This window comes from Xyrauchen texanus, chromosome 32 (assembly GCF_025860055.1).
Source record: "Xyrauchen texanus isolate HMW12.3.18 chromosome 32, RBS_HiC_50CHRs, whole genome shotgun sequence".
NCBI classification, from domain to species: domain Eukaryota; kingdom Metazoa; phylum Chordata; class Actinopteri; order Cypriniformes; family Catostomidae; genus Xyrauchen; species Xyrauchen texanus.
Genome location: NC_068307.1, coordinates 31,672,935 through 31,700,773, shown reverse-complemented (window position 1 = coordinate 31,700,773; position 27,839 = coordinate 31,672,935). Strand labels below are relative to the sequence as shown.

The 27,839-nt window shown below is 37.1% G+C and overlaps 1 protein-coding gene across 1 annotated transcript; it reads left to right on the top strand.

The window, feature by feature from the left end:
• The first annotated feature begins 198 nt into the window (after nt 1-198).
• Nucleotides 199-27,631, top strand: dennd6aa (DENN/MADD domain containing 6Aa). The gene is made up of 19 exons (XM_052101766.1): nt 199-494; nt 1,453-1,491; nt 1,583-1,625; nt 11,171-11,283; nt 12,780-12,860; nt 14,295-14,400; nt 16,699-16,778; nt 16,887-16,946; nt 17,050-17,105; nt 17,306-17,428; nt 18,775-18,870; nt 19,814-19,908; nt 20,099-20,164; nt 21,043-21,107; nt 21,191-21,280; nt 21,695-21,748; nt 21,880-21,989; nt 22,224-22,401; nt 27,042-27,631. Exons 1-19 carry the CDS (start codon nt 285-287, stop codon nt 27,171-27,173), a joined length of 1,797 nt encoding a protein of 598 aa, XP_051957726.1. The 5' UTR covers nt 199-284; the 3' UTR covers nt 27,174-27,631.
• The last annotated feature ends 208 nt before the right edge of the window (nt 27,632-27,839 follow it).

Genomic DNA, 27,839 nt, shown 5'->3' with positions numbered 1-27,839 from the left:
CAGCTTACTGAAATGTAATCTGGGTCTTTAACCATTTGTTCTTGGTTTTTCAAAAATGTTCAATATAAAAAAGCAGCAAAGCATTTCGTCTGAAAGTAAACGCCACTCAACAATCCTGCGTGCGCGCTCCCGCAAAACTCTTCAAGTAAATTGTGACGCAAGCACGTCCTCCACGCAAGCTCCGCCCCTTCATACTGGCCGTGTTTGTATTTCCAGCTCAAGTTATTTCAGCTTTTATCAGTAAACATAGTCCAACTCAACGGGACTGAACCACGGGCATCAACATGGCCTTTCAAGGGTCTGAGGGATTGGAAGAGGAGATCGAGGAGCCCGAGGACACGCTGAGAGTTTCCCCGGCTGAGGAAATGCCCGCCGATGGGCCTCCGATAGCAGAGGAGCCGGAGCCGCTACTATTGCCATGGGATCGCTTCTCCACATGGCTGCACTGCATGTGCGTGGTCGGCTTCGATCTGGAGCTCGGGCAAGCCGTGGAGGTACAGGACAGTGTGTTATTTGTCCTGTTTTGTTGTCAGTTAACATATTAGCCGGCGAACTAGCTGCAAGTCAAAGGGAAACCTGGTAGCATCAGTGGCTAACACAAATAGTTGAGTCATCAAAAATAACCCGGCGTTTCTTTGTTTATTGGTTTATTTATTTATCAGACTTTCTGCATTGAATACTTGGGAAACACTTATGTGGGTTTTTACTGTTTCATATTATAATTTACTGTTTATGTATTTTATTAATGTGATAGATCGCAGAACCATTGCAAACCGCTCATTAGCGATATGTTATTGTACATTAACATAGTGCTAGTGAGCGGTTTGCAATGGTTCTACGATCTATCACATTAATAAAATACATAAACAGTATATATATATATATATATATATATATATATATATATATATATATATATATATATATATATATATATCTCTCAGTACGTTTTAACCCTTGTGCGACTTTCGGGACACCCCCTTTATAAAGCTGGTTTGCGTTTTAATATATGAATGGGATCACCAAATAATGCATAATTATGCTGTCTTTATCTCTGTGTCTGTGAACTGTAATATTTGTCTCTGTTTATATTTTTATGTCTGGCCGCTGACCATCTATGGCGGGCATTAATTGGCTGCTTTTCTTTATTATTTGGTCCAAGTCATCAATTTCAAATGTATTTATTTTTTTAATACAATTTTTGTTTTGTAATTAAATAAATTAATATGGTGGCACAATTATATTTTTGACTACAAAACTAATTTCAAACATTTAAGCATATGTCTTCAGATCAAAAGATTAAGATTGTGAGAAACTTTTAATTAAACTGTTTCAAAACCTTTGACCGGTAGTGTATATAATATCTAATATGGGACATGTTTGCATTTGACTTTGAAACAACACAGTCACACATTCTGCATTCTAATGGAATCCTGTTCTTTTCTACTCTAGGTGATTTACCCTCACCATTCAAAACTGACTGAAAAAGAGGTGAGTGAAGATTCTAGCTGTCAGTTATTCTGTTACATCATCCTGTTGGGATATGAAGATAAGAATGTTCTTTGTTCTTTTTTTTCTTCAGAAAACAAGTATATGCTACCTGTCATTCCCTGACTCCAATTCAGGTAAATTGCATTTCTTGATTTTAATTTTTATACTTGTGCATTGTTAATCTAATGTTTAAAAAAAAAAATGCAAAGATAAAGATACAGCAATGTGATAACAAATATGTTTGTTGTCAGTAGTCTCAGAAGATGAAAGTACCCCTAACATTTGTTTTTACAAATTTTTACTGTATTTGCATATTAGTTAAGCCCAAAGTGTCTGTTGTAATCAGTTGGGACTTGTGTTTTCCTGTGGTTAAGGTTTAAATTAGAGAAATGGAAATGATGTATTGTGACTTGTGTGACTTGTGCTAATGTGTGTGTGTGTGTGTGTGTGTGTGTGTGTGTGTGTGTGTGTGTGTGGGATGAGAACTTTTAACATCCTCGCTGCAACTGAAATACCACAGACACATTCAGAGACACTGCGTGGGCTGTGAAATTCAATCTGACCATATTCAATATCTGTGATGGCACATTTGTAAATGAGTCTTTTGGAATTAACTTGCTCCCTACTTGCATTTTATTCTAGGTTGTTTTTTGAAGTATGAATTGAATTATTCATTCTGAAATATTGGTCACTGATAAATAAGGTTCTCAGAGATTATGAAAATTATAATTTATTTTTGTTTCAATTTACCAGTAATTTCTTTGTGTCCATTGTTTCATAAAAAAAACATTGATAGCGTTTTGTACATTTATTTTTAGTGTGTTATTGTTTCCCTGATCTATTAATTACTCAGCAATACATAACGCAAAGAAATGCAATTCACTCAAAACAACTAGAATATGTCTCCGTTAAACATGTTTTCATTTTCTGGGATCAAAGTCATTTTAATATGTTTTCTAAGTTGTGTAATCATCAGGAAAACGGTAAAAAATTTAAGTTTCATTAAAAGCTGAAATTCTTGATGGAAATGGTGGCATTAGAAGTTTGTCACCATCTTTTTATATTATTTCTTAACAAATATAAGTTGTAGAACCATTTTGTTTAAAAATATTATTTTGAAAAACATTTGTCAACCAAATTAAAGTCAGGTGGTGTAACCAACATGCAAGTAGCCATTTTCTTGTCATGTGAAGAGAAAAATAAAAACATAAAACAGAGAGGACCCCTTTAGACCCTCATATCTGAAATATCTGATATTTTATTAAAACCCTATGAAAAGGCACTTTTTGTTCAGGTCAAATTGAGTAACCTGTAGAAAATATAAATTAAAAATTCTAAATATATTTATTTATAAAAAAATATATATATATATATATATATATATATATATATATATATATATATATATATATATAAAACAATATATATACTGTGTGTGAGTGTGTGTGTGAATTTCACACATTTTAATCTTAGTTTTAAATCAAAGAAAACTTTACCTGTCTTAGGTCAGTTAGGATCTCATTCCTCCAGACAGAACTGTGTAACCGAGACACATTAGTCGTTATCCCCATGTAGAGTGGGCATAACCATCATAATCTTTAATAATCAACAGTAAAAATACAACACCAGCGTGTATTAATACCCCTTTTTAAAGCAAAGTTATCCATCTGCAGATTGTTACAGGATGCAAAGTTTCTCTGCCTTCATAGTTTAAATCTGTTGATGCTCATTGTTCATAATGTTGACAAATTATACATCTGCATAATTTGCCAACATTAACAATTTTTGACTACATTATATAGTAAATGTGAACTAATTTAGGGGGGGCATGCACATCAACACATTTTAAAGTTGTTAATAAAAACGACTAGCTTTGTGTTTTTATTGTAACTACACAGTACCTCTTCAGATTAAATCCAGAAGAATCAAATATAGAAACGTAGTATACACACAAGTTCATACACAGTATGTGTGTGTATATATATATATATATATATATATATACACACACACACACACACACATAAATTCATTTACCTTTACTTAATGTTATTATCCATTTGCATTCATTTCTGGAATATGTACATACCAGCTTGTGAGCATTTAATTATTTCAACAATCCCCTGATCTTTTAAATCATAATTAGAAATAAGTTTATTGACATATGCACACTCAAGGAAATCATACATATTTATTTGTTCAATAACAAAAGCTTCCAAGTACATAAAAAATGGACTTAAACTGAACAATACAATAAAAATTTGCAGATATGTGGGAACAAATCTGCTAATGGATTTAACAACAATCCCACATTATTCAGCTTTCAAAAGAATGGTAGCAAGACATGCCATCAGAGCTAGTGGCAACAGTTCTCCACCGGATATCACAGTGACACTGGAGGCAGCATCTTCTGATATGCATTTCAGGCAGTGACGTTCAGCCTGAAACAGAAGACACAGAGAAAAACATCACTGTATTTCTTCCCAGCTTGTCCATGTTCAAAGAGGCTGTGGTAGGGTACATAGCATACAGTTAAAACAACTATGAAGATGATTCTGTGCACTACCTGTTTATCAGCACTCAGTGTCGAGAGCTCTTCCCAAGATGAACACACTGATCGACATGAAGTCCTGGGGTGGATTTATAAGACCGTCAGACAGCGTCCTGAAAGTCTGCAAGACAGCTGAGAGATTTCTTCAACAGCACACACTCACAAGGCCCATCTCTGTCCCCACAAAGGTTCTGGATCTCCATGGTGGTTCTGCATTCAAGGAACTTGAGGCAAATGTGTTCAACCTAGAACCATACAACAATCACATCTTCATATTCAAAGTGCATTGCAGAAAGCTGCACAAACATCAGCCTCCACTTCATTGCCAAGGAAACATGTGCTGCATCACACTCCAAACGGCTTAAGAAAACTCTGGGCAAGCTTGTACTGCAAAATAGAAGAAAAATTAAAAGTTTGATATAAAGATCAGGGGCCGGTTGCACCAGCTATACAAAAGTTTAAACTTAGCCTAGTTGTGGCGTAAATGAGCACGAAGTCACAATTTACGCACTACTAAATATTAAACTTCAGTACGACGTAACCCTACGTATAAACTAAATATTTACAGAAGACTCCGAGCAGGTGTAACTGATGGAATAAAAAAAGCAGACTGATATTTTATGACATCAATAAGCTCATGTTTTGCGTAATAGGCATCAATCAAATAATTGTGATTTTGACAATTAATTGACTGTTTAGGTGTTTCATAAATATGATGATTTATTACCATACAAACTCACTAATTCATTTATACAGATTTTTACAAGCTTGAGTCATACAATAAAATAAGGGTATGATTTCCTTTTCAGGCTTCAAAATCATATGAATGACAGTCAAATATAAAAGTATAAAATGTTAAATAATTAAAATAATATCTTAATTATCAAAATATGTTTCTCAAGAGAGCTGCTCTTGTGACGTCCGCAGTGAAGGTTTGTACATCAACCGTAACAAAATCAAATTGAAGTTCATGGATTTTTAATACTTCTGTGTACAAATATGAACGCTGCTTAATAGATCAATGCAGGTAAACGTCATAGTATGCGACTACTCGTCACTTTATGGAGAGTTTACAACTTACTAGTTAAGACTTGCCTTAAGAACAGGTGGAGCAACCAAATTAAGCACCGACTTAGTTACAAACTAACTAGTAGTTACGATGCCTTGAACTTTATACCCCAACTTAAGACCTTACGCACAGCTATTTACTCAACCTCATGTCCTTCCAAACCTGTATGACTTTTTCTGTGAAACACAAAAGATGACATTTAAAAAAATGTTTTTGTCCATATAATGAATGCCATTGGTGACCAAAACAAGCTATTTTGCTCACCATTTACTTTCCTTATATGGAATACAAAATACAATTTTTGGGGGTTCTGCAAAAGAAAGTCACATGGATTTGGAAGGACATGAGGTTGAGTATATGATGACAGAATTTACATATTTAGGTCAACTTTTCTATTAATATTAAATGTTATATATATGTTATACTATCTGAAACACAGTAATTTTATGAGACTTATACTGCATGTTGCAAAAGTATCTTCATTGCAAATAAAAAATATTTTTTACTCTGTTAAAACAGCTCTTCAGTGAAGCCAGGCTGTCTCCTCATACAGCTTTTCCTCCTGTTGCAAACCAATTCCAGTTTTATCTAACATTCAGTGGGATGTTTATTGAAATCCAAACGGCAAACTTACCATGTTTAACTTCAACAATATCCATGTGCTCCTTGTCAGGGCTGGACTGGAAAGAGAAATCGGCCCGGGATTTGACATAACTGGCCCAAAAGTTGTTGGGGGAGAGTATTCGCTAACGCGGCGGCTCGTTTAGCTTATCGCGGCCGACACAGCGGCCCGCACGGTTCTCCCGATGGCCAGTCCACACTGATCGGCCCCTAAATGCGTCGGTCCACCGGAAAAATGTCCGGTAGGCCAGATTACCAGTCCAGCCCTGCTCCTCGTCTATTCCAATTGATCACTTTATAAATGATGCCCGTGAGCTGGACCGTATTCAGGCCTGCACTGCAAAAAGTACAAATCACACTCAGAGAATTAATGAAAGCCCACATTATATTTATCATATGTAACCGATGTTGATCTGCAATTAGATATTCAACTTGACCAAAAAAGCTAACTTGGTGAGTTATACTGTTATTCATTGTGGTTATTTTCCTAAGTTAACGTTAGCTGCATAGCTAATATTCATTTATCCTAAGAAAATAACCACAATGCACGTTCAACGTAAACAAAAGCTACAAAACATAATTATGTATTCAGAATAAAAACTTTAAAGCCTGCAAAAAATATGTTTGAAAATGTCTACTGATATCTTACCTCAGTTTCTTAAACTTGTTTCTATTGAAGTAACACGTGCGCCGCTGAACGTAATGCTGCTGCAATAAAGAGTAACATAACACGCTCACATTTAGAATAAGCAGGGGAAAAAATGAAAGTCAAAATAAATAATGAATTACATATTTAGGAAGATTGCATTGTGATGCAGTGTATGCAGACATAAAACATTTTTTTTTATGTGACTGGATAGGTAAAAATTACTCACCAAAACAGACGATTTCCCATTGAGACCCATAGGAATACAGAATGTTAGGGAATACCAAGATGGCGGCGCAGTAGCTTCACTGTTGTGACGTCATGAGCTATCCAGTTATATATATAGATCAGTGAGTTCTACCCACAAATTTGGAAGACCCATTTTCAATGAGCTTTAACTTCCTGGCTGATTAGTCTTGAGATGTTGCTTCAAAATATCCTCATAATTTCCCTTTCTCATGATTCCATCTATTTTGTGAAGTGCACCAGTCCCTCCTTCAAAGCACACCCAGTGGCTTCTTCCTTGCTGAGCAGCCTTTTAGTTTATGTCGATGTAGGACTCGTTTTACTGTGGATATAGATACTTGTAAACCTGTTTCCTCCAGCATCTTCACAAGGTCCTTTGCTGTTGTTCTGGGATTAATTAGCACTTTTCACACCAAACTACATTCATCTCTAGGAGACAGAATGTGTCTCTGTAACACAGTTGAAGGATGGGCAAGGAGGAGGCGAGAACCGGCTTGTCAACATAAATTATATTTTAATGAGAAACCTAAACTCAAAAACACATAAACAAACACACATGACGGACATGTCCGTAATTCTCTCTCTCTCGAACCATCGTCACCGGCTGCCTTTATCCCTCGCGCGCCTCATCAGGCTGATTGGGGACCGGGCGCGCGATATTCCGACCGGCCCCGCCCCCCTCCGCTCCACAGTCTCCTTCCTGAGAAGTATGATTGCTGCATTGTCCAATGGTGTTTATACTTGGGTACCATTGTTTGTTCAGATGAACGTGGTACCTTCAGGTGTTTGTAAATTGCTCCCAAGGATGAACTGGACTTGTGGAGGTCCACATTTATTTCATGTGACAACACTGAAGAAATGACACTTTGCTACAAAAAGTAGTAAGCTTATATAACAGTGTAAAATCACCCCTAAGTGAAAATGTCCAAATTGGGCCCAAACTGGCATATTTGCGGACACACTATCCCATCAGTCTACACACTTCAGTAAAAGAGTGAGACAAGAACCATACATCACTTTACAATAAAGGATGTACTTAGATTCACCTGCGATATCTCTGTGATGTGTCTGTCTGAAAGCTGAAAAAGCTGCCCTTGCAGTTATTACACAACATCTACACATCTAAATTCATCTTATCTCTGTGAAAGAAGCTTCCTTGAGTCGTTCAGATGCCAGTGTCTGGCTGTACATACGGACATTTCTTGTGTGTTTATTAGCGTCTTCTCTCGCATGCTGTGAGTGAGGCGACCCACTGATGGTGTGGGAAAGGCAAGCGGGTTGCTGTGGTAACTAAGCTTCTGCCACCCATCAGACTGTGCGTCTGTTGTGACATATTACACACTATTCCCTCTCAGCTGCAATGAAGCTAACAGCAAATTTGTCTAACTTTTTTCACTAAGTGTGACTCAGGCTGCGATGATTCTCTCATTCTGATACATGACACTTGAATTGTTCTAGAAAGGGGCTGAATCCTATAGCTTTGTAGCATTACATTTTTTCAATCCTGAAATCCATTTATAATGTCCGTCAAGGTTTAAGCATCAAAAACAGTCGTAATTTTAGTTTTTTTTTTTACCATTCCGTCTCGCCACATTGATTGCAATTTTTTGAATCTTAAAGGGATATTTCACCCAAAAATGAAAATACAGTCATTGTTTACTGACCCCTGTGTTGTTATAACCCTATGACTGACTTTTTCTTAAGGCAGAAATTGTGAAAAGAAATTTGTGCTCAGCGATGGAGAACACCTCTTCAAGCTTCAAAAGAATGCTAAATATAATTATATATAAATGATAAATTATACCATGAGACTCATGCTTGTTGTGAGAAACAAACCCAAATTGAATGTTTTATTTAGCGAAAATCTAAAAACAGGTCCTCTTCAGTGATGGTGACAACAGAACACAACACAACTGCACACAAAACGGAAAACAGAACTAACTAAACATGTCTGAAGAGTTTGTAGTTGAGGAATTGATGCATTTCTTTGCCCAGCCTTATTTTTTTAAGCAAAGTATTTGGAAATACTACCGGCTACTGGCAGCCACATTCACACCTTGTCCTAACCTGACGGCAAACGACATGCGATAAAAGGTATATTTACATTTATTTTAGAAATGCATCACTTCTTCGACAAACTCTTCAGACATGTTTAGTAAGTTCAGATGTGTGCACCTGTGTTGTGTTCTGTTGTCACTATCACTGTGGAGGACATGTTTTTAGATAAATGGCCCAATGTCACGAGGGCCCTGCGTGAACTTGCTCTCGTGTCCTATCATAAACGCGCACCGGAGATCAATGGTCAGTGAACATTTTATCACTAAATAAAACATCAGATTTTGGTTTTGTTTCTCACCAAACCTTATTGCTTGCTTTCATAACAATCATGAGTCTCATGGAATAATTTATTAGACTTCTGATATGTACTTTTGTGTCATTTTGAAGCTTGAAGAGGTTGTCACATCCACTGTCATTGTATGACATCACGGAGCACAATTTCTCCCTTTTTGTTAAGAAAAAAAAAAGCTATATAGAGTTATAACAACACCGGGGTGAGTAAAAAATGACTGAATTTCCATTTTTGGGTGAACTATCCCTTTTAACTGAGTCCACATTGTCTGATATTGGCCATGACTTTGTTTGTTTTTCAACAGAAATTACTTTTTCAGGCAAAAGATTGGCAAATCTAGCACTTTTTCAGCACTTATTGTTGGTTATACATTCACAGAGGGCCAAATAATTGCCTTTGGCAGAACTTCATCATAAGTCCTGCAGTCCTGCTTCTGCAACAGCCAGATGAGATCAAACACCCAGTCAATGCTGTTAATTGGGACGCTTGGGACCAAAGTTTTGGCTACATTGTGTATCGTCCAGTCGGACATAATGTCAAACAATGTACCAACCAGGGCTTTTACCCAAGATCTAACTGTGATCATATCGGACAGTCTAACAAGTAACAATTGTACAGGACTGTCAAAATTGTACATTGTGCTCCAGACTTAATCTTGATAAAAGCATAATTTATTATCACACTGGTTATCTTGCATTTGATTGGTGTAACCAAGAGTATCCAAAGCAATGATGTAAGCACTTTTGATGGTCGTTTAGTTTGTCAGAGCTCCATTGAGTAGGATTATGTTGTGTAAACGCTCCTTTCATGGACCCCTGATCTGTTTATGAAGGTGTTAACTAGGAGGATGAGGTAATCAATCAGTCACTGTCTAAAGAGAGTCCAGTAATCCTGTTACACACACACACTGTATGCTGAAAAGCCAGAGATAGAGGGAAACACTCAAACAATGGCTGACCTAATCAGAACCTGAGTGGTCATGTCGATCCTATAGATATCAAAACAGCCATGAGGGGACCTGTGATATAGGAGTGCCTTTATTCAATATAACGGCTCTTCATCAGGTCCTGTTGTTCATTGTGGAATATTGTCCATAGTGTTTATCTAATCCTATTTACTGTTTACTATTTCAGTTATGTGTACAATTCATCAGCACATTATTCCAAAGTTTATCTTAGTAATATTTCAGGTATAGTTTACCCAAAACATTCTCTCACAATGCAAGTGGATGTTGGCCAGAATTGTAAATGTCCAAAAAGCACATAAAGGCAGCATAAATGTAATCCATATGACTCCAGTGGTTTAATCCATGTTGCAAAAGAACGCAAAAGAACTTTGCAGGGACCGTCCACTCACATGAATGAAGCGAGTCGCTCTCCAGACACACTCAAACTACTAATATATTTGTTTATATCAGAATATTTTGAAGTTATATTGCTTCTATACTTATCAATGACTTTAATATCAATAATTTTAGATTATTTCATAATTTTTTAATTTGGTTACATCATTCACAATCCTTCATGGCATTGAAGCTCTTTACGTTAAGTACACAGTCTTGTACCTTTTGTCTTTTTGTTCAGTGTTCAATTACTTTTTTGCTTCAAATACAATTTTTAATGTTGTGATTCACCTCGGAGTTGGTTGGTTTGATTCATGACTTGGAACTCTTTAATGAAGGATTTTATTAAATCCCTGTTGGGAAAAATACTTTTGGAACAAAGATGGCTTAAAAAGTAGGTGGACTATTGTTTAAAGTATTTAATATTTCTTCAGATTTCTTGATGCATGCTGTTATCAGGTTTATGTTTTGTCTTATGATCAGTGAAGTTAGTTTAAACTGAAATGCCTTTATTTTGGAGTGTGTCGCCAATGCTCCAGAGTCATGATATCAGAGTCATGGTATTCCAGTGAATAAGTGGGATTGTTTTTTGGAATAATACAACTCAAAACAAATGTTGTTTTAATCAGATTTTATTTTGCTGCTGTGACAAACATTCTAGTGGGGGTGGTTGCCAGGGCATTGCTTTCCAGTTGCTAAGGTACTTTGAGATTGTTTGTGTTTTACTGTGCAGTGTTTTATCATTTGCCAGGTGAAAATCATAACTCTGCTCATTTAGAAAAGTAGTAGCATACTTCTGCTTAACACATGCGTAATGTATGAGTTTTGATGGAATGTGTTTCCCCCGGTCACAGGTTGTCTTGGCGACACACAGTTCTGCTTCCGTTTCCGACAGGCGACCGGGAGGAAGTCATCACTTGGATGTTTCCTTGAACACTTTGAACGGGATGCGCCAGTCTGTCTCAAGGTCAGTAGTGAGAGATCGTAAACAAACTACTCACAAACCTGTTTAACCTTTTTTGTGATTAACACTTTTTATTGATTCTCAAAATTGACAAAGAAAAGATTCACAGAATCAATGTTTAACCCCCATTATTCCCTTTCTCCATCTCAATTCCCAACCCACCCTAACCCTTAACAAAAATCAATGTGGTCACACTTGAGTATGCACACAAAAGGGCTTTTCCACTGCAAGGTACAACTCGACTCTGCTTGCTTTTTGGGGGTTTTCCACTGTGGATAGTACCTGGTACCTGATTTTTTTAGTACCACCTCATTCGAGGTTCCAATCAACCCGAGCTGATACTAAATGTAACGTCAAAATCCTGCAGATCTATGATTGGTCAGGGAGAATCGTCAATACCAGCATCACTGGATTTCCGACACGTGACATCATCTACCTGCTAGTTTTAATGTTAGTAACAGCGATAACAGTATAATTTGTTCACGCGACTTTCGAATTGTGAACAAAGAAATGGTTGTGCGCAAAACCACGCCATGGTCAATAAACGAGGTGCAGATGGTCCACTCATTAGCGACGAATGAAAAAAATCTCTCAGGAAGTGTCTCAGCTGTTGGCCGCATACAGCTACCACCGGACCTACCAACAGTGTAGGGAAAAGTAAAAAAAAAACTTAAAGTGACCTACAGCGTCATCAAGGAAAAGTGGAATTGGTTTGACCAAATGGACACTATCTAAACCAGCGAGCAATGGGAGGGAGAGTGCCCTGGTCTGCGTTGATCCATGATGGAGGATGGTACGTTTTGTTACGTTAACTCTATAATCTGCTTGAAAGCTTGACTTTATTTAGTTGACCAGCTACTGGAAGCTTCTAAAACAACCAGGCCAATTTAACTGTTACACTTGTGTAAAATCACCATGCAACAACTGCTTTATGCAGCACAATGAGCTGGTAGCTAACAGCTAGCGGTCGTGTTATTGATTTGGTGAGATTGTGTCATGTTTAAGATGATGTCACGGCAGTAGAGGCAGCGCTACTATGACCATCAGCCTATAATCCCACCCATGTTGAGGGGCACTAAACTGCAATGGAAATGCAAGCTCAGAAAAGTATAGCGAGTAGAATTGAGGCGAGTCGAACCGTAACGTGCAGTGGAGAGTGCCAAAAGAGTCCATCAAAAGATTAAAGTCTCCTTCCAATATTGTATCATGAGGGGTGCCAGTGGCTTGCAACATCCCTTCAAGATCTGTAAAAAAAAAGCCCTGATCATTGACATAAGGTGCATAATTATTAGCTAAAATAAGACTTTGTTCCTGAATTTCAGCTAAAATAAAAATGACTCTTCCCAATTTATTTATCTTCTTTGAGCCAGCACTATAAAAATTGTGTTCGGCAGGCCATGATTCTGATTACATTTGAATCCTCATGTTGTTCCAAATCATAAGTGAGATTTTCACATATTGCTTTGACTAATGGAAAATGTGTTTGTTGGTCTTTTCAGAGAGATCAGGGCTATTACTATGGCTATGTATACTTCAGACAGGTGAGGGACAAATCGCTGAAGAGGGGCTACTTTCAGAAGGTATGTTTAATGGAACGTTTTGGCAGGTGTTGTAACACGCAGGTCGCTTCTGGCAGTACAACAATCAGCAGTTACGCACGTTTTCTTTCGCTCATATATTTTCAAACTTGATACCAAAAGCTAATTTCTGCACCTTTCACAGTTTTAACCAATGGCACATTTTATCTTAAAACGTCATACAACCCCGCCAAAAAAATTGACTTTTAAAATGTGTGATTGGACGAGCCACGTTCAAAAACACTGTAAAATACCCGACATATGCACACTTGTGACCGCATATCAGTTAAATGATATGTTAGGTGTCTAAGGATTCAAAGAATTATATTTGATTAAGTTACCTGGCAGACATAAATGGCTTACAGATTGTGTAAAGAACAACTTGGTGGAAGAATTGTTTAACGTGATTACCATTATTATTAATGTCATTTTCAAACGGATATTTCCATCACTAAAGTCTGATTGGATAAGATGTGTTCTTTGTAAAATGTTGATAAAACGCACACCTATTACTCCACATGTTATATTTATTATATCAGATATATTATGTTAATTGGCAGAAATACCACAAATTATATTATGTTCAGTGAATTGGCAGAAATATTGTTTGTTTTAATTATATAGTTTTTTTAATTTAGCTATATATTTAACATTGGTGTCTTATCATATTGCTGCTAACACTATCTGTTTGTGTTGTGCATAGCAACACCTCTTAATCATGATAAAACTATTTGTTTTTTTATATGTATATATATTAGCCCAAAGCTTGTTTCCCATGCTTCAGAGTTCTTCCATATAAATAAAATTGTTCCCCCAGCAAAAATCAAATATAGTACTGAACATGTCCAGACACTGTTCGTGCATATCTGAATTTCTGCTTGGAACAGAAGTGTAATTTTGGTAAACTGTCAGCAAAGTTATTCACACTTTAAAAATAGAAGCAGAGATTATTCTAGAACCTCTAATTCTTGTTAACTTTGATAGTGAATATTCAACACTTAAACTTGGAGACAGGACCTTCTCTTTATCCCAGTTGTTGGGTTTTGCATCTTGTGCAGCTCCTCGTGTGATAAGCTGCTTTGCACTTCAATAGAACTTTGCGGTTTTTGACATGAACAGACAAAACACACTTTGTTTTCTTTACTAATGGGACTCTTTTGGTAACGCTAGTTTTCTAACTGCTGTCACTGAGCTGCATCGTTAAATCTTCAAGTCAACATGAATCAGCATGCGCAACCCAGTTTACTTTATTAATGCAACATATTTCTGAGTGAAAAAATTATGTAAGGTGCATTGATGAATCATACACAATAAGACCAGTAATGTGTAGTAAAATAAAAATGGTCCATTTTGATTTCATATTGACTTCTTTTGATGTCTGTTGTGGAGTGTTTTGGACTGTTTTTGAAAATGTATCTTTGTGTGTCTCTCCCGCAGTCTCTGGTCCTTATCAGTAAACTTCCATATGTGACATTTTTCCACTCGTTACTGAAGCTCATCGCCCCAGAATACTTTGAGAAGCAGGAACCGTGTTTAGAGGCTGGTGAGTCTTTAAAACATAGACAATAAACTGTAAAAAGTACCAATAAATTGTCTTAACTGTCTATCAGACTCCCCATCAGACAATTACGGAGTCACTTTTAATATAGTTCAGATTTAGATTTGGGACATACTTTATGCAAGTACACAAATGCAAAGCTGTTGCGTTACTGTTGTGCATACAAACCTCTTTGTGCTTAGTTAGGGTAACTAGCTATGAAAATATTGACTTCAATTTACTTGCTCAGCAAGATTCTCTACAAACTGTTGCTTTGTCATTACAGTAGTTGACTTGAAGGAGAACTATAGTAGAAGTGGACAGTTCACACTAATGTCTGCTTTAGCGCCTCTTGTGGCAACATTGAGAATGTGATGTGTACTTGCATTGTGTTATGATTTGTGGTCTGACACACATCGGACTGCAACAAAGCATGAAATGGAGCTTGTGTAGCTAGAAGTATCTAAGTTCACATTTTTCCGTAGAGTATGTTTTGGCCTTAAATATTTAACTTCGGAATGTAACTCTTCCCGCACCTTTTATACTTATCCGACTTATGATTTTCATATATATATATATATATATATATATATATATATATATATATATATATATATATATATACATACATACATACATACACCATAGCAACCACCCAGAACAGCCTATCAACTGCATAACATGGTGACAAAAACCACATAGCAATGCACAAACAACCACTTGGAACATCTTAGCAACCACATGGGAACACAAACGACCACTCAGAACCCCTTAGCAACCACGTTGCAGTCCCTTGGCAACCACCCAGAATACCATAGCAATGTGAAAACAGCCACACTGCAGCAGTCTTATAGCAATGCACAAACAACCACTCGAAACATTTTAGCAACACATGGTTACACAAACAACCACTCGGAACACCTTAGCAACCACATATCAATCCCTTGGTAACCACCCAGAACATCCCAGCAACCGCATGGCAACATGCCAGCAACCACTCACTGCAGCAAACTCACAGCAATGCACAAAGAACAACTCGGAACATCTTGGCAACCACACAAAGAACCATTTAGAACAGGGATTCTCAACCACTGGGTCACGCCGACCCAAAAGTGGGTGGCGGATAATTGTCTGCTGGGTCGCGAGATCTTTCTCTCATGAGAACAAATGATCAATTAGAAAGATAGAACTGAACATTTGCAATGTTTGGGGCAACAGTGACCACTTATTGTCGTCTCTTGTTAATATCTCCAGGTTTGCGTAAAAGACCTGATGTTTATTATTAGCTCTCTAATCACAATAATCCATTGCCCATCAGTGCAAGCGTTCATAGAAACAGTCTGTGCGCACAAGCCCGGTCTGTCAATCAAGAATGCATGCTCTCAGTCTCACCTGAGTCACTCATCAGCGTGAATCTAACACTTTTGAATACCTTAACAGAGATATTTGCTTGTCATGAAAACAGTCATATCAGGAAACAATTTGAGTTTATCCTGCAGTTACGGATTGAGACACCTTCACACAAATAATTTGTGTTATTTGTTGTTTCATCTCAAAACACTAAAGAGGGTGAACAAATCTTTGATTTCTCACTAGAGCAGTCTCTTGTTTTGAAACTTAGTATCTCAGGTGAGTGTGATGTTGAACACTCATGGAGTTATAGGTTGTGTCTTTAACAGTGACAACAGAACCGATCATACAGTATCTGTTTTTTGTATTGCAATGAATGTGGTAGAAAGTGGCTCTTTCAAAAATTCAAACCAAACCATGAGAAAATGTTACGTGTCCCTAATTTATAGACTTTTATATAGGCATCTCCTGTGTGGGAGGTGGGCGCACTAACAAGAGAGCTACAGCCTTTAGCGTCACTCACTATTGCGCCTATTGAGGCCAGGGGAGTGAGGTTTACACACTGCACAGCTACCTACCAGCTGGCTTACCATTACACTCACCTGCCTAAACCTCACTCCCATCCGGATCACGGTACCACTACAACCGTCCCTGCTCGATCCACTGTAAGCGGGATTCGAACCGTCATCTCCTGTGTTGGAGGTGTGTGCGCCAACAAGGGGCTAAAGGCTACAGCCTCTAGCGTCAGTCTCTAGTGTGCCTCCGAAAGGGGTTTTAACCAGTGTCTCAGGTTTGGGAGGCATGCGCCCTAACAAGGAGGCTAAATGGCTACAGTTACACAAACACCACTCACATTTACTTTCAAGTAAAAATATAGTTTGTCACATTATCTAATCTTGATTCCCTGCTTACCTCGAATCGGCCTTTAATATCTATTTTGTTTTTATATAAAAGCTTGCAATGACATCGACCGCTGGCCCACGCCGTGCCCCGGAAAGATTCTTACGCTCCCCATCATGGGTGTTGTCATGAAGGTAACTATATTTCTTGTTTTGGTCTTTTGTTTAAATACGAAGCCTTTGAAAGCACATTCACTTCACCTCAATTTATTAACCGAACGCTGCCTATTCTGTTCATTCCAGCTCCGCATCCCCACGTGTTACGACAAGCCTGGAACCTCACAGCTCGTTCAGTCCGCACTGGTATGAAACTCACTGCCAGGCCTGTAGGCGATGGTGATGATGTGTCATAATCAACAAGGTTTACGTCAGTTTACTTTCATGAAATCTTATCTTTCGTTTACAGAGTGACAGTCTGGTGTCCATTGTTCTACCGACGGTTCATGAAGTCGATCTCTTCAGGTAAAACACATTTATTGTGTAGTTTTATGTTTATGGAACATTCTGTACTCTTTCTCATTACAGGACTAATTGTTATTTATTACTTTCCTTTTGCTGCACCCTTGTGGTAGCTGCTAAAAGTGCAATTCATCTTTGATAAAGCATTGGAAAATTTAGCCAGTTACATGCTATTACTTATCTCGTTCTCTCTCATGTTGCAGGTGTTTCTATCCAGTTTTCTTTCATATTCAGATGTTATGGGAGCTTGTGTTGCTAGGTGAAGCGTTGATTGTCATGGCGCCATCACCAGCAGAATCTTCAGACACTGTGCTGGCATTGGTCAGGTAAGACAAAAATCCTTTAAAGGGATAGTTCACCCAAACATGAAAATTCTCACACCCGTAAGACTTTTATTTTTTCTTGGAACATAAGATGAGATGTTTTAAACAATGTAGGCCAGGGGTTGGCAACCTGTGGCATGCGTGCCAATAGCGGTAATCATTGGCACGCCAGCACCGGTGAGAGAGAGGAGTAGACCATTTTATTCATATGATATTCTGCACCTTCATTCCAGTCTTACACCTTGATGTAATCCTCATCTCACAGCGTGTTTTCATGAGCTAAATGGGTGACTAAACATAAAGTTAAAATGTGACGAGACTGCAGTATACCCAACAGACTCGTGCAGCTTGTGCAAGCCATTCGTACATCACGAGCCGGCAGCGCTTCACTTTCTGTTAATCACGCCCACTTTAATTCGGTCAGGCTGCACGGATGACAGCCTACATTCAGGGTTTCATTTGATTCTTTTTGCTCTCAGAACAACCCGTGATGTAATAAGAAAACACCACTATTAATCCTTTTTCTAACCCAGCATACAGGTACACCCACTTTTAACCATAATCACACTCAAAATGACATTAAATGATTAAAAGAGAAAACATAAACCCACATCATGGGGTTCAAAAAAATCGACACAGCTGTTGACCAGGAAAATAAAAAATCACATTTTACGAGAGTCCCAGAGTTATGGCGTTATTTCCACCTCACCAAACAAGCCCTTAATAAAGTTTTCAAATGTTTGTGTAGTTTTTAACCAAGCAACCGATTAGTGTCAGTGAAGAACATTCTTGAGATTAAATATGAGAAACAAGTCATGTTTAAAGAAAAATCAGGGGAAATATTACTTGTGAGCAGGATATTATTATTGGGCAAAATTATGCAAAATATTATTTCATTGTGTGTATTTACAATACATAAAATGTTAGCTATGAAATTAGCCTTTGCAAGACAAAGGAATTGGCTGTTTAATTTGGAAAAGGTTCCAAAGGAAATTTCCATCGGTGTCATTTCCAGCACAGAATTCTATTAAACACGATACAGAATTTGAAATGACGCTGTGGTGGGAATTTTCCTGACAAAAATGGCACTCCTGTGATGCATGTGTGTACATGCACTGTTTGACAAATTAAATAAACTACTGATCCTGTAAAACATTTTTAAACGAGACTTTAGACATCCATAGTGCTAAAAGTGTAAGACACACACTTCTGTGTGGAATTGCTTCATAAAAGTTTTACCAAAAATTTTGATCAAATCAAAAAAGTGCTAATTTAAGAGTTTTGGATCACTATCCAATATTAATTAAGTGTGAAAATAAACCATAAACAATCTCTCTCTCTTTCTGCAGTTGTATTTCTCCTCTGCGTTACTGCAGTGACTTTCGGCCATATTTCACCATTCACGACAGTGAGTTTAAGGAATATACCACTCGAACACAAGCACCGTAAGTGTCATCTCTTCATTTCTCTGTGCATAAACAAACTACATACACATCTAGATTGTGTGTGTCTGTCTCTCTCTGTGTGTGTCTGTCTCTGTATTTATGTATATGTGTGTGTGAGTCTCTCTCTGTGTGTGTGTGTCTGTGTGTCTGTGTGTCTGTCTGTCTGTCTGTCTGTCTGTCTGTCTGTCTGTCTCTCTCTGTGTGTTTGTGTGCGTGTGTCTGTCTGTCTCTATATACGTGTGTGTGTCTGGTCTGTGTGTCTGTCTGTGTGTGTGTGTCTCTCTCTGTGTGTGTGTGTGTCTGTCTGTCTGTGTGTGTGTGTGTGTGTGTGTGTCTGTCTGTCTCCATGTGTTTGTGTCTGTCTCTGTGTGTCTGTGTTTGTGTCTGTGTGTGTGTGTGTGTGTGTGTGTGTGTCTGTCTGTCTGTCTGTCTGTGTGTGTGTGTGTGTGTCTGTCTGTGTCTGTCTCCATGTGTCTGTGTTTGTGTCTGTGTCTGTCTCTGTGTGTCTGTGTTTGTGTCTGTCACTGCGTGTGTCTGTCTCTCTGTGTGTGTGTGTGTGTGTCTGTCTGTGTGTGTGTGTGTGTGTGTGTGTGTCTGTCTGTGTCTGTCTCCATGTGTCTGTGTTTGTGTCTGTCTCTGTGTGTCTGTGTTTGTGTCTGTCACTGTGTGTGTGTGTGTGTGTGTGTGTGTGTGTGTGTGTGTGTAGAGTTTCTCTTTATTTTGACCTACAAAGGCAGGTGTAATTGAATCAGTGTGATGATTCTACAATAGATTAAATGTTTTTCTCCTATCAGATCAATGGATAAGGATGTTTCTGAAGCTCAAACAGGAAGTGATTGTGTTTTGAGATACTGTTACTCTGTGTCTCCTGTGAAATGTCGGGCGTGTTCGTGTGTGTGTGTGTGTGTGTGCGTGCGTGTGTGTGTGTGCGTGCACACTCTAGGCCCTCAGTCATTTTAGGAGTGACAAACCCGTTTTTCGCCAAAACTCTTCAGCACTGGCCACACATCATCCGGATAGGAGACATGAAGCAAACAGGTTTTCACTTTAAATAATAATAAATTGCATTTTAAATCTAATTAGACAGTTTTGAAACAGATTTTATACGTAATTTATATTATAAAACAAACTGTCTCTACAAGTAATGTTAACCACAGACCTTAATTTACTCAATTTATTATAAATGGAACCACTATTCTGAAAATATTATATAAAAAATGTTTTTAAGGCGAAATGGCCAAACAGATGAAGGTGAAAAAACTGAAGAATCTCAAGACTTTGGATTCAAAACCTGGTGAGACAAATTACTATGACGTTTTCGTTTTAGAATGGACATTTTTCACCCTTCCAAAAATTTAAATTGCCAAATCTGTTATAAATAGTTAAACTCTGAACTGTAATTTTTCAAATTGTATCATGTTCAAGAAACAACCAAAGTACATTAAATGGATAGTTCACCCAAAAATTAAACTTCTCTCATTATTTACTCACCCTCATGCCATCCCAGATGTGTATGACGTCCTTCCATCTACTGCACACAAATGAAGATTTTTAGAAAAATATCTCAGCTCTGTAGGTCCTTACAATGTAAATCAACAGGGTCCAAAACTTTAAAGCTCACTAAAGCAAACAAAGGCAGCATAAATGTAATCCATAGTGGATGACTCCTGGTTTAATCCATGTCTTTAGAAGAAATATGATATATGTGGGTGAGAACAGATCAATATTCAAGTCCTTTTTTACTATAATTCTCCACTTTCACATTGACTTTCTTCTTTTGTTTATGGCTATTCACATTATTCGTGCATTTCGAATAATATAAAAAATATTCTCACCCACACCTATCATATTGTTTCTGAAGGGATAGATTTAGCCACTGGAGTTTTATGGATTACTTTTATGCTGCCTTTTATGTAATTTTTTTTTTTGGACCTTCAAAGTTCTGGCCAACATTCACTTGCATTGTATGGACCTCCAGAGCTGAAATATACTTCTAAAAATCTTCATGTGTGTTCTGCAAAAGAAAGGAAGTCATACACATCTGGGATGACATGAGAGTGAGTAAATGATAAGAGAATTTACATTTTTGGGTTAGGTTTAAGATTACTTACTAAGTGTGATATGCAAAACATTTTCACCCAGTAACTGAAAAAGTCTTCCTTTTTGCCTCAGGTGTGTACAGTGCATATAAACCGTTCCTGAACAAAGATGAGGACATAATCAAACAACTTCAGAAGGTAACTGTCTCTCTGGTGTAGTAGATCATTACTAAAGTTTTCGTTTTAAAGGATTAATGTGGTATATTTGTGGTTAACATTAGGGAATACAGCAGAAGCGTCCTTCTGCTGCCCAAAATGCAATTCTGCGGCGGTATTTCCTGGAGCTGACACAGAGTTTCATCATACCACTGGTAAGAACGTTTCTTTGCATGTGCAACTGATTTTATCCTAATTAAATATATAAAAAGGTTACCAAGGCAAAACAAATGCTAAAATGATTCCCTATGCTTTTAATAAACTGGCCTGGCCGATTAATTGGATGATATTTAGCCATATTCAAATTTTTCCAAAAATGGCTAATTAATGTTAAGGGGAAAGAATTATAAAATTAGTAAACATTAAAAACTTTTGTTTGTTTTTCACAGTGAATTAAAGTAAATATTGTGTAAAATCAATAGGGATGAGAATCATTTGGAATTCAATTGAGGAAGAAATATTTGAAAATAAGAAACACATGGCCTTCAGAAGCCTGTTAACAAATGATGAGGTCAGATTGCAAAAGGTGTGTTTACAAAATGTAAATGTGAGTTATGGTTCATTTTCAGGAGCGGTATGTGGCCAGTCTAATGCCTCTTCAGAAGAGCATCTGTCCTTGGAAAGTAAGAAGACTTTTTAAAACCTATTTGATCCTTTCGTACTCTATACTGAACATCTCAGTAGTTGAGTAGTGCTTAAGTAGTTTACTTGAATTGATTGTTCCTTTTCCTTTTGATCTCTGGTCTTCTCTCAGAGTCCTCCTCAGCTGAGGCCATTCATTCAGGAGGACTTTATGAAGACTCTAGAGAAAGCCGGACCTCAGCTGACCTCTCGACTCAAAGGAGACTGGATCGGCCTGTACAGGTGCTGCATCTCCCAAGAGTTAAAAAACAAAGACGCCTTTTGTAACGTATTCTGCTTTTCGAGGCATGGATGAGTCGTGAAAATATAATCATTTTAATTATGCTCCACTCTAAAGTATTACAAAACCTCAAATTATGCAAACCACTCAAAATCCATTGGTTAAATGTGTAGGGATCTAGGAGCTTCCTCATTAAGAATAATCACTGACTTTTTTCTTAACACCGGCTTCCACAGACAGTTCCTGAGGTCTCCAAACTTCGACGGCTGGTTCAGAAACCGCAGGAAGGAGATGACACAGAAGCTGGAAGCTCTTCATCTGGAAGCTCTCTGTGAGGAAGATCTACAGCTGAGGATCCAGAAGCACAGTGAGGTGGAGAATGTTGATCTGGTGCTCAAACTGAAGGAGAAACTGGTTAGTGCTTCACTCTTTCTGTTAAACTGCCATATATACAGTATATATATATCGGAGTAACATAACAGATCCGGACAAACAAAAAAAAATGGCTTTTGTTTGTCCGGATCTGTTAAGTTACTCCGAAATACATTCAAAATGTCTGAGTGGTGTAACAATGTGGAGACACGAAAAAATTTATCTCTTGAAAAGCTGAAATTCTTACAAATGAAATGTCTGCATAAGTGGTTCGGAATAATATATTATTATTATTTCTTGAAAATAATTAGCAGTGAAACAATTTAGTTTATAAATGTGATTAATATTTGAAAAACTTTGTTATAACAAATCAAAAATCAAGCGGTGTTACACAAAACAGAGAGGACCCCTTTAGATCCTCGTCGTAGATCCACAGTCGTGTGTGAAGTTTTTTAATAAACATAAAAGTTATTTTGAATTTTAGACATTAGAGATAATTCGCTGAGCCAGTAAAAACTGCACATCGCTTTGTTTCATACAGATTACATTGCAGGAGAATATTTGTTTTAAATTTTAATTGTTTTATTTAAAAAAAATTGACATTTTAAGCTTTCTTTAGACATATGTTCATGTTTGTGTGATAAGTATTCGTGGAGTTTCAGTTCATTTTTGTGACGTGTTTCTGAAATATGCTCGTGAACACAGAGACTGCTGAAAGCTCACCCTTTTTATTTTCTTTATTTGACAAAAGCACAAGGTTTTGTTGTTATTGTGAGTGTACACAAATAAAAGTAGACCCTTTATAGTCTCTAATGATGTCTTACACTTATCTGTATGCCCCAAAATGACGGAGTATTTTAAGTTGTTTCCACTGTAATGACGAAAATATCCAGCAGGATGCGCCGGCGCGTCCGTCGACCCCAGAGGGCAACACCTTTCCTGGAGTATCATTTGCAACTTTTAATAAAGCTGATTCTGTACTATATTTTCAATCAAAATGTCAACAAGTTGATTATGGACAACTTTCTCAAAGATCTTAATCATAAAAGGTAATTTTGAGATTTGTAGTTCATTTTCTTTACGACTGGTTCAATAATAGCATGTTTAAACCCTGATGGGACAGTGCCATATAATAATCTACTGTTAATAATCGATAGAATAGTGTAGTACGTGTAAGTGTACACATAACGTTTAGTAGTCGGCTCTAAATGCAATATCATTTCTTTCAACTGAGCTAAAGAAATCAATTCAAATTTACTGATTTACAAACCATGAGAGATTCATTATGTTGAATACAACATTCCCTACAAACAATATATTAGACCGAATATGGTCAACTATTAATAAAAAGCTTAAAAAAATTCACAACATGAATGGATGAAAGTCAATACCTCATCGATGGTTGAAAACAATACCCTTGGATTATTTTCATTATGCGATATAATTCATGAAAAATATGAGGATCTAGCAGCTTTAACAGCATATTGATAGTTAGATATAAAAATATCATAAGATACTTGCAGTTTATCTTTGAGCCACTTGCGCTCTGCATGCCGACAGACTCTGCTAAGATAATTTAACCACGGTAGTTTTCTCCTTTTAAAAGGCGCAACATTGTTCAAGATCTCTGAACAAACACGATTAAAGAGTTTACCAATTCATCGGGTTCTATGGAGGGCAACATTATAGACTTAATAGAAAGAGAAGATAACTCAGTAGTACTAAAAGCAGTTGAGAACGCTCTTAAGTGTAGAAGTAGTGATAAGACAAGAGTGATGGAAGATGATAGCGTAGTACATTTGTTACAGAAGTCAGATTAAAACTAATGGGCATATGGCTATTTCTGACACAAATATTTTCATCATTATCCCCAAAGAAAATATCAAGTCAAGCATATGCCCATGATCGTGTGTAAGTCCAATGTCACTTTGAGATAAATTAAAAGAATCAACCAAATTCAAGGACAACAGACATGGATATTAAAATCATGATGGAAAGACCACAGATAAAAATTCCTCAAAATTCTCATAACCAGGAGGCCTAAATATCAAGGCACAAAGCACTGTTTAGGGCAAGTCAATCTTCATTAATTGAACTTCAAAAGTCTTGAAACTTTCAGCAGGCAGTAACCAAGCCACCACCCCGACAAGTAATCCTCAAGGTACTTAAATACTTGCATCCCAATGGTATAGGCTCAGCAAGAGGGCTTGTACCAGCATCATTTAACCAAGCTTCAGTAATAAAGAGATAGTCCAGCCCATGTGTTACATAAAATGAATTCAGAATGAATGTTTTGTTGACAACTGAGCGCGCATTTATCAAAAACATATGCACTGTGGTTGACTCGACCGACTGATTAGAAGAAACAGTACTTGGCTTCATTGACCCAACTCGTCTCACAGGACACAAATTTGAGTGAACCACTCCTCCACATTTTGTCCCTTTCTGTGTAATCCAAAGCAATGGTGTTGATGTAACTGAAAAAACATGTATCATAAAGGAGGGCCGCAACTCCACCGTTGATCTAACTCCACTGTTTAGGATCTCTAGTTTCTTAAGTTTCACTAAAACTCCAGCCCATTTGCCTCGTCTCCTACAACGTCTCTTCTTCCAGCACGCACAGCCAAATACATGACAGACTTTCATCGGTGCCTGGAACCTGCATGACTGTTCAGCAAACAATTTCGTATTGAAATCGTGGCTACACATATCCAAAGCCATAGATCAAAGGCTTAACAACATTAGTCAGTCATAAATCAACTGTGAGCAATCCAAGCGATTTATAAAACATAAAAGTAAAACAAACGAAGGACAAACATCCTAAACATGGAGCGACGGCAAACCAACATGCTGCCTGGCTCCATTTTGGAAAAAAACGTATTACCTAGTTTTTTTATTATTTTTATATATATATTAGGGCTGTTAATCGATTACGAATTTTAATCAAATTAATTACATGGTGTCCCGATTAATAAATCACGATTAATCGCATATACAAATATTTGCTGAGAAAGCCCCTCATATAACAATAACTCAATATATAATGATTATACATATTTATATCAATATATAATTATACATAGTTATCATTAAATATTTAAAAATGTTATATATATATATATATATATATATATATATATTCAGATAATTAAAATGCATTACATTCTTGCAGAAGAGTTAATCATTGATGAGACAATACAAAAAGTGTCTTTAGAATACAATGTATTGTTTACTACCATATTATTGATCATAAGACAATCATTGTCACAAGTCAAGACAAGTGAATTTGTCAATCAGTTGGAGATTAATTATGAGGGCTTGTTTAAGAGCCCATCAATTTACACCTACATCAGACGTCTCTGGTGTGTTGCGTCATAAACATAAAACGTGTAAAGCATGTTTGTGTTGTTGCTACTGAAGTGTTTTCTTCACTTCACATAAACTGTGCGTTGCTCATACAGCTGAAATTTCACTTACATCCCTCTGGAGTAAACAGGTGGTACTACAAGCTTGCATTTCTCAGGAATCTTCCTTATTACGGTCCGTGGGCATGCGATTAATTGCATACATTTTTTTAACGGGTTATTTTTTGTAAAATTAATCGCACTGAATTAACACGTTAAATCCACAGCCCTAATATATATATATATATATATATATATATATATATATATATATATATATATATATACACACACACACTCACCGGCCACTTTATTAGGAACACCTGCACATCTACATATTCATGTGATTTATCTAATAAGCCAATCGTGCGGCAGCAGTGCAGTGTATAAAATCATGCAGATACGGGTCAGGAGCTTCAGTTGATATTCATAACGATCAAAATAGAGATAAAATTTGATCTCGGTGATTTGGACCGTGACATGATTGTTGATGTCAGACGGGCTGGTTTGAATATTTCTGGGATTTTCACACACAACAGTCTCTTCAATTTGCTCAGAATGGTGCCAAAAGCAAAAAACATCCAGTGAGCGGCAGTTCTGTGGACAGAAATGTCTTGTTGATAAGAGAGGTCAACAGAGAATGGCCAGACTGGTTCAAACTGATAAAGTCTACAGTAACTCAGATAACCGCTCTGTACAATTGTGATGAGAAGAATATAATGTTAGAATGATATTCTGAGATGCGAGTTGGCACAGTTTTGGCAGCATGAGGGGAACCTACACAATATTAGGCCGGTGGTTTTAATGTTGTGGCTGATCGGTGTGTGTGTGTGTGTGTGTGTGTGTGTGTGTGTGTGTGTGTATATATAAACAATTATAAGTAAACCATTCCATCAAAAGTTAAATTCCTGAACACTGTAAACTCTGTTTCTGTGACACTTTCAATATTCCTCTGATGGGTTGAGCAGCCTGACACACAAATGTTGGCTTAGCTAATGGTGTGACTTTGAGGCGGGGCTATCTGGTAGTACAACTAATTGCAGATGACTGGTATATTCATCATTGCCTCTTTTTGGTGTTTAGTTTGGTTGCACTGGTTGTGTAGTGATTGCACACATTAGCTGTCAGCATTAGTCTGTATGCTGTTGCTTAGTGTATATATTTCATTGACCACACAATTGTATCTGTGTTTTGATTGTCTTACTCATCTTTCACTCTCATTTGAATATCTAGTGTTTGTTCATGTTGTTTTTTCATTCTTGTCATGTTGCGTTATAGACACAGGCAGAAAGAGATCAACTTCCTGTCAAAACAGGAACTATGGCCAAACTACAGACCCATATTGAGGCGATAATCCTGTCGCTTCCAGAAGACCTGCAGGGCATCTTACACAAACCGCCGAGTCCCTGACCCTCACACAACACTGAGACTGACCAGACTGAGGCATATACAGGGTCAAAAGACACAAACACCCTCCAGTTCCACACATGAGGGACAGACTGCGTCAAGTGCACTTGATTCTGGAAATCTGAATGACAATGCTGGCATTGCCAAACAACAGAAATGGCATACACGACGCACACTCATTGTGGACATTTTTGATGTGTTTATACTGTAAGTCTCACTGTGTGAGACTGACATTCCCATTTATTTTAAACATGATGATGCTTTAATGTTCTAAACATGGAATCAAGATTTTGAATGTCCGGCGTTTATATTCACGCTTACAGTGGATAAGGAAACGGGAAGTTTATTTAAACGGCTGATGAACTGATGAAACCCTGTAGTCTGAACATTTATCCATTGAATCTATTTGGGTGAGTCTCATGAAACCTGTCAAGAACATGTCTGGGTGATATTCACCCCAAAACCATCTATATATATATATATATATATATATATATATATATATATATATATATATATATATATATATATATATATATATATATATATATATATATATATAATTTGCATAAAGAAGCCTTTTTTTTTTTTTTTTTTTTTTTAGACGTTTAATTTTTTCATTTTTATATTATTTGAGATAGAATTAATCACAATTTCCCCCAAATTTCT

Coding starts and splice junctions, on each gene's coding strand:
- dennd6aa (XM_052101766.1), top strand. CDS start 285: ATGGCCTTTCAAGGGTCTGAGGGATTGGAAGAGGAGATCGAGGAGCCC. Junction 14,401..16,698: donor GGAACCGTGTTTAGAGGCTG/GTGAGTCTTTAA, acceptor TTTATATAAAAG/CTTGCAATGACATCGACCGC. Junction 17,106..17,305: donor CATGAAGTCGATCTCTTCAG/GTAAAACACATT, acceptor CTCATGTTGCAG/GTGTTTCTATCCAGTTTTCT.